The 16,412-nt window shown below is 40.1% G+C and overlaps 1 protein-coding gene across 3 annotated transcripts in view; it reads left to right on the top strand.

The window, feature by feature from the left end:
• FBXL5 (F-box and leucine rich repeat protein 5) overlaps window positions 1-16,412 on the top strand; it is a 75,193-nt gene that overhangs the window by 26,570 nt on the left and 32,211 nt on the right. For 2 of the 3 annotated variants that reach the window (XM_059381169.1, XM_059381170.1), the window contains one exon: window positions 14,970-15,185. In XM_059381169.1, coding sequence (XP_059237152.1) covers window positions 14,970-15,185 — 216 coding nt within the window. Of the gene's footprint in view, window positions 1-6,155; window positions 6,337-14,969; window positions 15,186-16,412 lie in introns of those variants that run through there. The other variant, XM_059381171.1, reaches the window with a different exon arrangement.

Here is a 16,412-nt window from a genome sequence, read left to right as displayed (position 1 = left end):
CTCCCCAAGGAGCTGGGAGCCTACTGTGGGACTCTATCCCAGAACTGCAGGATCATGACCTGAGCTGAAGGCAGTGGCTTAACCACCTGAGCCACCCAGGCATCCCCTTTTAGCACCTTTTAAATGTATTTATAAAATACAATTATCAGATTATAATGTGTCCATTTCTGTATTTCTGACATTAAAAGTAAGACATGTTCATTTAAAACATCAGAAAGAATAGAAAAAATGCAAAAGAGGGAGGGAATCACCTATAATTCTTATTACTCAGAAGAGACTTATTAAGATTTTTCCTCATTTACTTCCTATCCTTCATATGCATTCTATAAACATGGTGTGGATTATAGTGTAAGCACAATTTTGATCCTACTCTTTTCAACTAACATCGAACCAGACCCATTTCTCCGTGTTATTAGAACACTGTCCCTTCCCTCAAAGATCCTTCCAGTCCTATGGGAAAGATGATTGTGGACCAAAGGGCAGTGTACAAAGAGAAACCAGAGGTAAAGCAGATGTATAAAACAGGTTAGAAAAAAATTTTAAGATAAATATAAAATGGCTGTGTAATTAGCACTGTTGCTATTGATTATTTATAATCAAACATTTTTTAATAGTATTTTTAAAGATTTAAAATGTATTACCTAAATTCTTTTAAAAAATTCTTATTAATAATTTTTTATAACTGTAAGAGCAATAGGTGAATGTAGTAAAATATTAAAACTGTACCAAAGGGTACATATTTTAAAAGTATTTAACTGCTTCCCATCCCAGAATCCCTGCTTACAAATTTCTATTTTTATTCTAGAAGCATACTTTTTCTTTTTCAACACAAAAGAAATCATATTTAACAAAATGTTTTCTACATTATTTTTTTTTACCTTAGAAAATCCTGGTTTCATTCTGTATCAACAAACATAGATATATCTTGTGCTTTTCATTTTTTATTTATTTTTTATTTTTTAAAGATTTTATTTATTTATTTGACAGGCAGAGATTACAAGTAGGCAGAGAGGCAGGCAGAGAGAGAGGAGGAAGCAGGCTCCCCGCAGAGCAGAGAGCCTGATGTGGGGCTCGATCCCAGGACCCTGGGATCATGACCTGAGCCGAAGGCAGAGGCTTTAACCCACTAAGCCACCCAGGCGCCCCTATCTTATGCTTTTTAAACAGATGTATATTTGCCCATTGAATGAATGTGCTATAGTTTATGTATCTGATATCCAGTATCCTACCAAGGGACATCTAGTTGTTTCCAGTTTTTTGTTTGTTTTCTTGTCATTAGACAAGAAGTTTTGTTATATCTTTTTTTTTTTTTTAAGATTTTTAAAATTTATTTATGTGACAGACAAAGATCACAAGTAGGCAGAGAGGCAGGCAGAGAGAGAGAGGAGGAAGCAGGCTCTCCGCCGAGCAGAAAGCCCGATGTGGGGCTCCATTCCAGGACCCTGAGATCATGACCTGAGCTGAAGGCAGAGGCTTTAACCCACTGAGCCACCCGGTGCCCCAGTTTTGTTATATCTTTGTGACAAACTTTTCTTTCCATAGTGTTACAGGTTGCATTGTGTTCCCCTAAAACTTGTATGTTGAAGCCGTAACCCTCAGTATCTCAGAATGTGGTTATAGTTGGAGATAGGTCTTTCTAAGAGATAAATTACATGAGGTGGTTATAGTGGGCCCTAATCCAGTGTGACTGGTGTCCTTCACACAAAAAGTATATTAGTACATAGGCATAGAGGAAAGGCCCTGTGAGAACATGTGAGAAGGTAGCCATATGCAAGCCCATGAGGGAGGCCTCAGAGGAAATCGAACATTCTGACACCTCGATGTTGGACTTCAGAACAGTGAGAAAATAAATTTCTGTTGTGTAAACTGCCCAGTCGGTGGTATTTTGTTATGGTGGCCCTAGCAAACTAATACGCACAGTGACTCATCTATAATTATATAGTGAACACGAATGGGGAATTAGCATTCACTATTTAAATTTAAAAAAGAAAGCAAGGGTTTGGGGCAAACTGAAGGTCTATATATATTTCATTTTTTGAAGGCTGTTTACATATAAGGTATCCTAAAGGAAAATGAAAATAAAGGAAAGAAAGAAAATTAGCATCTGAGATTGCATTTCAAGTCTGGCTATGCTGTCTTTAACAATGCCCTCAAGCCTACTGAAACCTGTACTCCTTGATCAGCCTAGCCTGCTGCAGCAAAATGTTGATTGGCTATTTTGACTGACAGTGAGGATGAATTCCAATACTGAGTTAAGACCGGATTCCAGCTGTTTTTGCAACAGCAACATTCTTTCATTGCTTGTTTTCAGAGCTCACCCCCTATTGGGGAAAGTGCTGTGTCACTCACATAAACAGAGTTAAATGCCTTAGAATTGACTTTCCTTGACCACTAATCCTTTCCAGGGCCCTCAAAACTAGGGTTGGAAAATACTAGTGAAGAGGCTTAATGTCATATTTTTAGGTCACCATGGAATGATTTGGCATCTTTTTTCCCCCATGTGGCATGCAGTTTTTCAGAGAGAATGAGAGCAGAAAGAAGTAAGCGAAGATACACCAGGCACCATATGATGTGGATTTTCATTGCTCTGTTCACCTGCCTATCTGGTTTCCCTGTGGTAGCTGATAGCTAGATGGTCTGTTAGAACTTTTCTGTCTTATATGAGAAGAAATCATAGACAGGTGAGTAAAGACAACCTTGGCCTCAGTAACAGTTCCTGATTGGCTGAGTTGCAGCAACCTATAATGACACTCCACTGATCAATGCCTTCTTTCTGGGGTTAAAGGTTAATGTAAATCATTCATTTGTTCTTGATATAGCAGATAATTAATTGCTACATTGCTCAACATATGGAGCTAATGTTAACAGCTTCCTTTAGAGGGAAGAATGACCCACAGGACTTATTTTTTATCACTTTATTTCTTTCATTTTGTCATCTAAAACAAATTCCCTGAGATGGCCAGAGTCCAAAGGGGCTGTTATTACTGTTGAGCTGACTACACAGCTTCAAATTCTAGGTTACAGCAAAACTGTCCGGATGGATTTTTTTTTTTTTTTTTTTTTATTGTTGTGAAACACTTATTTAATGTGCTTGCTTCTGGAGGTACTACGTGAACAACACAGACACAAATAAGTATTGAGAAATAGAACATGGTGTATTGAAAGTTAGTTAAAATGAGGAAATTACAGAATACACGGAACTTTCCTAAATCTTTCTTTCTTTTTTGTTTTTTAAAGATTCTTATTTTTAAGTAATCTCTATACGCAACATGGGGCTTGAACCTATAACCCCAAGATTGAACGTTGCATGCTCCACCAACTGAGCTAGCCAGGTACCCCCGTTTCTTTTTTTATTCAATAGATATTGAGTCCTGGGACACCTGGGGGGCTCAGTCCTTAAGAGTCTGCCTTTGGCTCAGGTCATGATCCCAGGGTTCTGGGATCGAGCCCTGCATTGGGCTCAAATAGATATAGAGTACGAACTGTATGACAGGCATTGTTCTAAGTGCTGAGCATAAAACAAGGTGCATGTTCTCATGGAACTCATTTCTTCATATAACTGGTTCACCTGAGGTCTGATTCTACATTTTGAGACAGCTGGAGTGAAAGATCACAATGAATTAAAGAAATAGAGCAGAAATAAGAAAATGTCTTCTGGGGGATAATAAAAAACACAGAAGTAAAGCCCTAGTGAAAGAGCAGAGTTTAAAAGAAAGAAGAGAAAGGGGAAGAGGATGACAGAGATTAATATATATTCTATTACTTAAGTGTTTTTTGTTTTTTTTTAAAGATTTATTTATTTATTTGACGGAGAGACATCACAGGTAGGCAGAGAGAGAGAGAGGAGGAAGCAGGCTCCTTGCCGAGCAGAGAGCCCGATGCGGGACTAGATCCCAGGACCCTGAGATCATGACCTGAGCCGAAGGCAGCGGCTCAACCCACTGAGCCACCCAGGCGCCCTCTATTACTTAAGTGTTAAATACTATTTCTTTTCTTTTCTTTTTCTTAAAGATTTTTATTTATTTATTTGGCAGAGAGAGAGTGTACAAACAGGGGAAACAGCCTTCCCCACTGAGCAGGGAGCCCGATATCAGGCTTGGCCTCAGGACCAAGCTGAAGGCAGATGCCCAACCAACTGAGCCACCCATGCGTCCCTGTTTCTTTAGGACAGACTGCATAAACTACATCTCTGTATGCCACACAACTAATACAGAGCTTGGGAGGGTAATACTGGACTTAGATTCATATGGCCAGATTATTCTGTTACTAATCTGTGGGATGCTAGGCAATTACCAGAATGTCTTCAAGACTTAGTTTCCTATAGGGCTACCTCACAAAGTTGTTTCATTTAATAATAACAGCTTACAGGCAGTACTTACTATGTGCCAGGTGCTAATATAAGCAGTTCAAATATATCAACGCTCTTAATTCGTGTAACAGTGCCATAAGGAGGTATTTGTCTTAGCTCAGACTGCTAAAATGAAGATACCACAGACTGGATGAAACAACATAAGTTTATTTCTCATGGTTCTGGAAGTTGGAAATCCAAAATCAGGGTGCCAGCATGGTGAGCGCTCTCTTCAGACTTGCAGAATGACGATTTCTCCTCCCATCAAGTGGTGAAGGGGAGCAAGCTCTAGGGACTCTTAGAAGGGCAAGAATCCATCAAGAGGGCTTTAGAAGGGCAACAATCCATCATGACTTCATCTAATCCTGATTACGTCCCAAAGGCCCACTCCTTATACCCGCACATGGTGAAGCAAGGGGATTTCAACAAATGATTCTGAGGACACAAGCATTTAGTCCGTAGCGGTTTCGTCCCCATTTTCTACATGAGGAAGCTGAGGAACAAAGACTTCATGCCGCTTATTCAAAGTTCTACAAGCAGTAGCGGGCAAAACCAGTAATTTAACTTTATCTCCAGTCTGTGCATTAGAAATAAACAGACGCACTCTACTGCAAGGCTCTTTCTCACCTTCTACTCCACCATTTCTTGAATATTCATGAAATCCCTATGTAGTTATGGAACTATGATAGATAATAGGGATATAAGGAGTGAACAGAACGTATTTGGTTCTTGCCTTTCTGCAGTTTATAGTTATTAAGCAAATAACCAAACCTTCAGGTTCTTAGTCTTTCCTGTTTTCTCCCATTTTTCTTGGACTCCCTTAGTTCTCCAGGCAACAGATTGAGAGTTGATCATGATCAGTAAAGCCGGTAACAGGGTCTCCCTAGGGACGGCTAGGGCAGGGGGAAATTGACCTGTGGGCAGGGAGTGACCTTTTTCCTAGCAGTGACGTTGCTCATCTCCTTTCTCGGCGAGTCTCGGCTTAAAATGGAAGTATGTGTACCAAGTTTCTTTCTCGCCCTGCTGTGATAATTCGCCCTTTCCCCCCACCACCTAAGGCCTTTCTGACATCCCTGACCAGGTGTTCCTGTGCTTGAGGTACATTCTTGCCTCCTTGATCTCCAGGGCACATTTTTCCTTCATTCCTTGGAAGCTCCAGAATTTCACGCTGCCCTCCCCTCTGGCCTGCGCTGGAGGAGATGGTGCCTTGCTCCCAGACCCAGCCTCGGCGCTCCCCGAGAACAGAAGGGCGGCCATTGTCCGGTCTGCTCACGCGGCAGGGTTTCTCTGTGGGTGCTGAGTTCTCAGAGCCTCAGTCCTGGTCCACCCATTCCGGGAGCCTCTGACCAGCGGGCAGGCAGGTCAAGCCCGCCACTCAGGAATGGCAGGGGGGCAAAGGGCGGCCAAGGAGGGCCCGGTGGGGGCACAGAACAGCCACATGGGCAGTGGGCGTCACTGCCCGCGGCGCCCAGACGAAGGTCCTGGCCGGAGCTCGGCCATTGTGCTCGGCTGCCTCGGCCTCAAGGCCTGGTGGGCGTAGCAGCAGCGCTGAGAGCGCCCCCAAAGTGACAGCCCATCCCTTCAGATAATGTGTTTGATGTTGTGAAACAAATAGGGTAAAGACTTCGTTTCTTTCCTCGGCAAGCGAAGGGACCAAGAGACGAAAAAAGCGGAGGAGGTGGGTGAGAGCGCGAGCCGCCGCCGCGAGCCTGGTCACGTGGCCCTCAGGGACCGCATGGCGGCGGCCCGCGCGTCCCCGCGTCCCGGCTGGCGGAGTAGGCCGGGCGCGCGCGCCGACGGGGCGGGCGCATGCGCAGGGGGGCGCGCCGCCTCTGCCCCGCGGCGAGGGTGTCTATGGAGAGGCGGCGGCCGCGGCTGCTGAGGCAGAGGCTGAGGCAGTGGCGATGGCGCCCTTCCCCGAAGAAGTGGACGTCTTCACCGCCCCACACTGGCGGATGAAGCAGCTGGTGGGGCTCTACTGCGACAAGGTAACGGTGTGCAGAGCCTCTTGCTCCGGGCAGCGCGGGCCAAGAGGAGGAGCGGGCCGGTCCCCGGGCGGCCTGGCCTGCGCCGCGCCCGCAGCCCCCGGGGCCGCGGCGCACGGATTGCCGCCTGCGCAGCTGTCAGCGCCGCGCTCGCTCCCCGCACCTTCTCGGGGGAGCCCGCGCCCCGACCCGGCTGGCGGCCTCGGACGTGCCCTCGGGGGCCGCGGCGCGGCTCCTGCCCGGCTGCGTGTCCCTGGCGGAGGGCCGCGTTCCCTCCGGCCGCGCTGGGCCTCCGACCCCTGCCCCCGCCCACTCAGGGAGAGAAGCTCCTTGGCGCCCTACCGACCTTCGGGGACCCCGGGCCGGCCACCTGCGCTGGGCTTCCTATCCGCTTCGGCAGACCGTTTCTGCAGCTGTCCCCCGCCTCCCCCAGCAGCATCGCCCCTCATCCGGCTCCCCGGCCCGTCTGGGGGCTCTCGAGGCTCTTTTTGCAAACACCCATCCATCCTCGGAACCTCCAGCTTATTTCCTGCCTCAATGGGCAGCTTCTCTCAACCCTGCTCATTTTACGCCCCAGCTTTTCACTGGCTTGATTGGAAAGAAAACCCAGGTTTCTCGGTCTAGAGACTGCAGAAGCTTCACTTTTCGTTTATGGTTATCTTTTTCCTCGCAACTTTTATTGTCCTGGAGCATTTACCCGGTGTAGATTTTGTTATAAGACCGCCGTTCTCTTGGAATTCTTACCGTGGGCTCGAATACAGGGGACCTCGGAAAAAGTTAGGTTTAACTGTGAGAACCTTTTTGGAGTGTTAATTGGTGCAGCATTAACTGAAAAAGGACTTTTCTGGAGATGGTGCAGGACCTTTTTAATGATTTTAAAGCAGTATTAAGCGTCCACATTTTTATCAGTTTTACGTTGGGGGGAAGTCCACATATATCCTGAAAACTTCAGGCTGTCCTGTCTCGTGTAGAAATGAACCAAATAAAAAGCATTTAAACAACTATTGTTTAAGTATAGAAGTCAGCTCTGATGAATTTTCAGAAATTACATAGCATTAAGCAGAACCACTGTTGAGAGAAAAGAGGGGTTCTTACAGCTCAGGGTAGTTGGAGGGTTCCCACAGTGTTCGTGCTAGGCCACATTCAAAACCAACTCTTTAAAATGCATTCACAACCATCTTTTCCTCCCTCCATTTTGAAAATTAAAAAATACCTGGTTCAGATATACGGGTTTAAACAGGACAGTCCAGGACCGTGATTCTCAACCTTGGTTGCTGATCAGAATCATCCTAAAGGCTGTTAAAAATTCCAGTGCCCAGACCACTGAAAGTCAACCTCTCTCAGGGTAGGACCCAGGCATCAACTGTAATTTAAAGCTCCTGAGGTGAGTCCAGTGTGCAGCCAAGGGTGAGAACCATTTATCCCGGAGAAGCATAAGGAATGGGCAAGCCATAGCTTATGCTCTGTAGCCCTACATTTTTTTGAGATAGATTGCTGTAGTGTTTTTACTTCCTCTGGCTTTTGAACTTAGTTATTCTGACAGTATTCATTAATTGCAGGAAATTAAAAAATGGGAGGTTTATTACTTTCTGAAAATTGGAAAGGGAAAGTTAGTGAGGACTAATGGAATAGGAGTTCATCTCTGCAGTTTAGACTGGAGAGCACCTGAAATTGTTATGTAAATTTTTGTGCATGTGTACACTTTGCTAGGGAGTCTGTGGCTTTCATCAAATGATTGTGACTCTTCCATAGTAGTTAAGAGTCACCGTTTTACTTAGTTATGTGATAGATTAACCAGCCTCATACGGTGCCATTTTTTTAAAAAAACAAGACCTCAGTCAAATAAGATTCTTTTCAGTAAATGTTTCCTCTTGAAGTATTTAAGAAAGCAGTTTAAATTTGACATAAGCCTAAGTTAAAATAATCATTAATTCTTAATTACATATAGTTAATGATCTTGCCGTGTATCTTCATCAAGGAAATTAAAAGTCCCGATTTTCCAAACTGTGGATTAGAGACCAAGGTGATTGAGGGGGCGAAAAGTGTATAGGAATTCTACATCAAGATTTCTTCTTGATACTGATAGCTAGTGGAAATCTCTCCTAGGATGTCCTTTGGGAGCTACAGTGGAGTAATAAGTGTTTAATGCTGGCCGAGTAATCTTAAAGGACTGTTTTTGTATCGTTTGTCATCTGAAGTTTTGCCTTCACCATCATTCGGTTTGTAAAGGCCATGGATGTTCAACCCAAATAGCCCACAGTAGAACTTTATAAAATGAGAACTAGTTTTTGTACTCAAACTAAAAAAGATAAAAGGTATGTTATTTCGCTTTATTCTGAATGTTAATTCGGAATGTCAAGTAATTGTAAAGTGGTCAGTTTTATTTCCAGTATCAGACTTTTCAAGTACAATATATTTTAGAAGCATCCATGTATTTACTAGCATCAGCTCAATCATTTGTATGCTCAGACTAGTTTACCTAGAATAATTTATTCTTGTAGGACATTTTAAATATTGCTGTGTAATACCTAATTTAATCCTTTGCTCATGGATTTCCTCTTATATAATGTTTTATGGAAAGATTTTCCCCTGTTATCCAGACAATAGTCCTTGAGGTAGGTAAAGGAGGGGGTATTTCTGTTAAATAGCTGGGAAGTTGTAGGCTTAGGTTAGCTAGACCCAGTTTACAAAAGCAGTTAGTTACAGATTTAGACGGAAACCCAAGTCAGGATCTTGATTTCCAGCTTAATTTTCTTTGTATGAAACCAGAGTAGTTTTTGAAAAAATTTTTTGGTTAAAAGTCAGTTACGGGGGCGCCTGGGTGGCTCAGTGGGTTAAGCCACTGCCTTCGGCTCAGGTCATGATCTCAGGGTCCTGGGATCGAGTCCCACATCGGGCTCTCTGCTCGGTGGGGAGCCTGCATCCCTCTCTCTCTCTCTCTCTCTGCCTGCCTCTCTGTCTACTGTGATCTCTCTCTGTCAAATAAATAAATAAAATCTTAAAAAAAAAAAGTCAGTTATGAAATTTTTTTCTAATTCACTGACCTTCCAGATTGGGATAATTTTAGTGAACATTTCATTGGATGATGTCTTTTTTCCAGTTTACTCCGATTCTTCAGTGTTTCCTCTAGTCCTCAAAATTCTGCCAGTAAGTGTGGAGTCTACTGTCTGTTGGCCTTATGTTGTGTCAGCCAGCATTGGTGGTGCGATGTGGGGAATTTACAGTCTTAAAATTTTTCTAAGGTGGAAATCCAAATGCAGTATAGTAGGAGCAGAGGGAAGTATACACTTAGCTGTATATTAAAATGTCAGGAGTGGTCTTAAGATTTCCTTCAGCTGAGTTTTGAGAATAAAAAGTAAGTGGTGGTTTTAAGGATGTGTATAATACAGAGATTCCTATACCTATAAGTCAGTTAAAAGTTTTTGAAGTGGTGGAGGCTGTTATAGAGTGCCCAAGTTTTTCAGGTAGTGATATTAAAAGTCCCATTTGGTTATTATTTTATAAATAAGGGACATTTTTATGACAGAAGTCCTAGGAAGGAAATAAGCTCGTAATAATTAGATTATTTTTTAAAATTGAGTGGGTATAGCTTTATGAAGAATTTAGTTTTCCTTTTTTTCTCTTTCTACAAACCTATAAAAACTCTAGTTGACTGGAATTGGGAAGACCGGTTTAGAGACAATATTGAATGGAGAACTAGGAGAGGAAGGAGAAGGGAATTCAATGAGTTCTTACTACATGCTTACGTTATTTCTTTGAATCCTCATAGGAGCCCCATGAGACAAGTATTACCCATCATTCAAAGACGAGGAAACAGACTTAGTTATTATGTAACTTCCCAATTCAACTGGTGATTAGGAGAGCCTGAATTTTAATTATAGGATTCCCCCCCCTTCTGAAGCCCTTGTTTTTTAGTATTACCTTACTAGTTCTGTTACTTACTGTTTGTTATATGATTTTATTTGAAACATTTCACGTGTAGGCCATAGTTTTTTTCTATCTGTAGACCAGATAGTTTGACCAGTAGTTAATTGAGGTTTCTTTATTGGATATAAGTTTCCCTTGATTGAATCAAAGCATTGTTGAAAAGTAAAATTTATTTGGGATAATAGTGTTTGGGTTTTTGTTGTACTATTTTTCATATCTATTTTAAAACTTAATCTAGTCTTTAAGTCACACAATTTTTTGAGTCACTTTGAAGCCAGGTTGTAAGATTTTAGGTTGTGGAGTGAGACAGAAAGTTAGTTATAAATTTTTTTTAAATACGGGAGATATCATGTCACTGGTTGTTACTGTTTGTTATGTGTGTCTTGTTCTATATAGGTTCATTTTTGAGTTTGCCAAGCATCAGAGTATACAAGTTTGTAGGTCATACATACAAGTTTGTAGGAACTTGTATATCCTCCTGTAGGGCAGTGTTTTTCATAGTGTGTCCTTTAATCCATTAGTGGGTCATGAAATCAATTTTGTGGGTCAGAAACAGCATTTAAAAAAGGGAAGGCAGCTATGCTCACCACTATACCACCAACACCGATAGAAACAGCGTTTAAAAAATGAAATGGGAAGAGTAAATATTAGAGTACATCACAGGGTAGAGAGGGAAATAGTGTTTCCAGAAATTTGTTTGAAGTATCTGTGATGTGTGTGTCTAGGTTGCACTGTATTTCAGACTAAAGGTCATAGTTAAATGTGTTTGAAAAACACTTCTTTAGAGTAGCATTTCTCAACCACAGCACAGTTGACATTTTGGGCTAGATGATTTTTTTTGTGGCCGCTGTCCTGTGCAATGTAGGATGTTTAGCTGGATCCCTGGCTTTTACCCACTAGATGTCAGTATCACTTCTGCAGTGGTACCAACCAAAAATGTCCTTGCCTATTAGTTCCTAGAGGGTAGTGGGGGGTACAGAACCGTCCCTTGGTGAGAACTATTGCTTGAGAGCAAGTATTCATTCTGACAGTTTTTACTCTGTTGGATGTGGAAGGATAGCTTTATGATTGGGACTAATACTGTATCTTGTGGAAAGAATGTAAGTTTTAGAGCCCTAGAGATTTGATCTTTGTTTTGTTGTCTACTGGTTGAATGGTTTTGAGCAAGTTATTTTTTCTCAGCCTCATCTCTTCATCTGTGAAATGGGAATTTTAATACCTACGTAATCTTAAAATACTTAGTATAGTACATAGTGTGTCTTAGACTTCAGTATGTCACAGATATTAATGTCTAGGTTTATTTTTGTGTCACTGAAGTTTGTATGTTTGAATAACTTTGTAGAGGCAAACAAAATTTTAAAAATTCATATAAATAGATTTTTAAAATGTTAAATTGCTTGTGCTCTGGTTATCTTTTAGCTGTTAAATTTACTGACTTTAAGGTGCCAGGTTGAAACAGTTGCTTATTTAAAGTGGAAATACAGTGATTTGTGTGGTTTAAGTACTTTTTTTTAATTTTATTTTATTTATTTGAGAGAAAGCATGAATAGCGGGGAGGGGCAGAGGGAGAGGGAGCAGCAGACTCCTGCTTAGCAGGGAGCATAATGCAGAACTCCATCACAGGACCCTGGGATCATGATCTAAGCTGAAGGCAGATGCTTAACTGACTAAGCCTCCCAGATGTCCCAGTATAAGGACTTTTTTTTTTTTTTTTTAAGATTTTTAAGATTTCAGGGAGAAAGAGAGAGCGCGCCTGCAAGTAGGGGTGGCGGCAGAGGGAGAAGCAAGCTTCCTGCTGAGCAGGGAGCTTGATGTGGGGCTTCATCCCAGGACCCTGAGATCATTACGTGAGCCGAAGGCAGATACTTAACCGACTGAGCCACCCAGGACTTCTAATGATAGTTTCATATGGGCTAACTATATAAATAACAGAAAAACCCAAGTAGGGCTTAATACAGGTTAGGTTTTGTATTCTTTAGATATATTACTAAATTATTAGAAGAACCCCGTGAGGTATTTAATATTATTAGCCATATTTTACACATGGAAGAAACTGAGGTACAGAGCAATTTAGTGACTTGCTGACAGAGATGGATTTGTACCTAAGTAATCTGGCTCCGGAGTCAGCACTTTTAGCCACTAAGCTGGATTGACTATGAATAATGTAGAGTCAGTCCTCTTATACATCTTACTGGGTTCTCAACCTATAGTATGAGCCTTGTCTTGATCTTAGCTTGTTATTAAATCTGAAGATTTTGTAACAGTCCAATGAGAATGTATGCAGAATTTCCTGCATGCCTTTTAAAATGTTAAGTCATATGAGGGTTTTAATATATTTTTTTGCCATGCTTTGGTTTTTGTTTTTTAAAAAATTATATAGCTAATATCATGTTTTCTTTAGATTAATCTCTTATTTCTACTAAGACTTATTTTAATTAAAAATTTAATTTTTGAGATTAGCCTCTAGTAAATTTTATGTGGTCTTGTGTAACATTTCTTAGGATAAAATCCACAACATTGGTTTAAAGAAATCCATCCTGCCTGCTGTTTTTGTATGGCTCAGGAGTAAGAATGATTTTTACAATTTTAAATAGTTGGAGAAAATCAGAAGAATAATATGTTTTAATATGTGAAAATAACATGAAATTCACATTTCTCTGTCCTTAGATAATCTTTTGTTGGAATATAGCCACACTCATTCATAGACTGCTTTTATGCTACCGCAGCTAAATTAAATGGTTGCTGCAGACAGTATGCTCTGTAGAACTTGAAATATTTACTATCAGGCCCTTTACAGAAAAAGTTCTTTTTCTTTACAGAAAAAGTTTTTTTTACAGAAAAAGCCCTTGTTCTAGATAATTTACTTATTGTGGCTACTGCTCCTTGTGTTAACTTCCCTTCACTAGAATGTAAGCTTCCTAAAGGCAGCAATTTTGTTCACTGATGTATTTATCCTGAGTACCAGAAGCAATGCTCAGCTCATAATAGTTGCTCATTAAATATTTGAATGGAGTAAACAATGCATGAATTTATAAAAATGAATGATTAATTTTCAAAATGGTGAGAGCTATGCTTAATGAGCACCAATTCATTTTAATTTCATAGCAACCATGTAAACTACAGATGTTGTTGTTCTCATTTAACACCAAGAAGAAAAAGTAAGACATTGAAGGAGGAAAGTAACTAACCCAGGATTACAGAGCTAAGTAAATGATAGAATTGGGATCTGCTCTGGAGTCCTACAAATGATTTTTAATACCTAATCCATAGTGCATTTTCCAGAAGATATTTAGTTAATTCTGCTATGTATAGTGGACTAGTTCAGCTTTAGGAGTCTGCCGTCTTTTCTGATGCTTTGTCATGAGCCTGCTACTTCTGCCTGAGACCAGGCAATTAAGACAGCTTAGCGTCTACTCCATTTTAAGGAATACTGGTTCAGACTTGACAAACCCAAGACTAGAAGTGTGGTGTTAGTAGCTTTTTGCCCTCCATTTATAGTCTGTGTTTTTATTGTAATCAGATTTTGCCCCTTAAAATGACTTTAAAAAAAATTATTTATGTATTTGACTGACAGAGATCACAAGTAGTCAGAGAGGCAGGCAGAGAGGGAGGAGGATGCAGGCTCCCTGCTGAGCAGAGGGCCCAATGCGGGGCTCGATCCCAGGGCCCTGGGACCATGACCTGAGCCGAAGGCAGAGGCTTTAACCCACTGAGCCACCGAGGTGCCCCTTAAAATGACTTTTGAAACTGGAGTTGAGTTGATATAGTAGTAGAAGGTAGATTTAATATGGCAATGGAGGTAATGGAGGATTTTAATATTATTTTGAGCTTTAATTTGAATCAGGTTTTTTGATAAGATGTATGCATTTAAACATGAGAATTTAATTTGCCATTAAATGTAAAAAATTAAAATTACATACAAATAGTCATTTTCTTTGGTTGAACAGTAGAGTTAAAGAATATGACAGTGTATACATTTCTTTGCATTTTCATTGATTTGTAGCTTTCCTTCAGTCCTTTTGCTAGGTTTCAGTGTTATACTATTACAGTAGCTCTACCTCAGAAAAGTATGTGATTTCTTATATAAACTGCTAAGTGTTTATGCCATTTTTCTTAAGATAAAACCCCCCAAAACTAGTTCCCCTGAAATTGTCTAGTAATATTCTAATAGCTCAGTACTTTATAATTATTTCTGTAACAGATCAGACCCCTCTTGATATTAAAGTTTAAATAAACTCTGAGAGTATTTTAAAATTTTTATATTGTAAAAGTAATATAATAGCATAAAGAATATTTGAACAAAGACAAAAACACTTACATGTTATCCTAACACAACTGTTTTAGAATTTCATACAACTTTATAGAGTGTGTGTATTTTTAGTATGAATACAGAGTAATGAAATTTTAGGTTTGGAGGGAGTTGGTCTAATCCCTTTTGTTTAAAGAACTTATGTGATATATTGGTATACCGTCATTTACCTGTACCATCAAGCCTTCAGAATATAAATCAGTATCTTCCTGACCTAGTGTACTTTTTATTATACTTTTATAATTTGTTAATTTATGAATTTCTCTTATTTGTACTTGAACCAAGTGTAAGAGAGGTATTCTGCTATGTACAAAACTAAATAGGAATGCATTTGAGTATTTCTTATAGATGCATATTTACATATACTTATTAATGCTTTTCTTTTTAAATTTTTATTCAGCTTTCTAAAACGAACTTTTCCAACAACAATGATTTCCGTGCTCTTCTGCAGTCTCTGTATGCTACTTTTAAGGAGTTCAAAATGCATGAGCAGATTGAAAATGAGTACATTATTGGTTTGCTTCAACAACGCAGCCAGACCATTTATAATGTACATTCTGACAATAAACTCTCTGAGATGCTTAGTCTCTTTGAAAAGGGACTGAAGAATGTTAAGGTGAGTTACAAAAATGGGTATTTATCACAGTTTGTGTCATTTGCTGGTATGTCAGCAAAAAGTATTAGCATTTTATAGTAAATGATGTTACGTTATAGAAAATATTCTGACACTTGTTAAAAGACCATAAGGAAGACTTTATTCAGGGGATTACTACATTGAGGTTTTGCAGTAGGGGTGAGAGATTGGACTCTCAACTCTGAATATATCAAGGAAAGCTGGGGATTTATAGCCGAGGAGCAAGAGTGGGGGTCAGGAAAATTACTAAGAGGAAGCGTCAAGGCTAGGGAGAATCTTGCTAGACTGACTGAAGACGGTTTTTGCTGAAGGCAGCAGACCAGGCTGATAAGATATTGAGGGTGGATAGATATTGAGGATGATAAGATGCCTAAGGTAGAGGGATTTTTGCTAACCTGACTCAGAATGACTTTAGCTAAAACTGGACTAAGTGGGCCAAGGACAGAGCTTACTGTTGAGGCCTAGTTGAGAAGGGGGCTCAGAGGAGTCTGTCTCAGGTTGATGAGAATCTTTGTCAGTTACCTCCTCATTACCGTATATAAAATTTTATAGTGAGTGCTCTTCCCCAAATCTTAAAGTTGTTTTTGTAAGTCGAAATTTTAATTACCATAGAATTTTTACTTTCTGGTAACATTTGTTCAACTCTTAAAGCTATAATAAATGTAGTTATTGGTGACTAAAGGTGAGATTATTTCTAAGAGTGAATACTTTTATAAATTTTATTTATTGAAAAATTGAATGTTAGTGATAATGTGTATTTCCTTTCCATATTTTAGGGTGCAGGGATTGTTAAACAGGACAATTTTTAATTGTATAACATAAAATTAGCCATAGTTGAGTATAGTTTAGGATAATGATATAAAAAGACTTTCCTTTTCAATTATATTTACATATTATAGAAATTTGAAATTTGATCTTCATTTATAGCTCCCTTCTGGCTTGGTGAAGCATAGACTTAAGTTGTAACTGTGTCAAACCCCACACACACTTTTCACTTAAAGATTTATATTCTAGAAAGACTGTTCTGCAGCAAGGAGGAGAATGGGTTGAAGGAAGAGACAGGACTGAGGCAGGAAGACCATTCTCAAAATTATTGAAATAGTGTCTGGAAGAAGACACATTAGTAACTGCTTGGTGGGAAAGTGGGTGATTGGGTAAGGGTAGAGTACTGGGTAGTGATGGAAGAGAGATTTACTTTTTACTGAATAC

This window comes from Mustela nigripes, chromosome 1, assembly GCF_022355385.1.
Source record: "Mustela nigripes isolate SB6536 chromosome 1, MUSNIG.SB6536, whole genome shotgun sequence".
Lineage (NCBI taxonomy): Eukaryota > Metazoa > Chordata > Mammalia > Carnivora > Mustelidae > Mustela > Mustela nigripes.
Note: the sequence above shows the minus strand (reverse complement) of the source record. Positions and strands in the feature narration are given on the sequence as shown.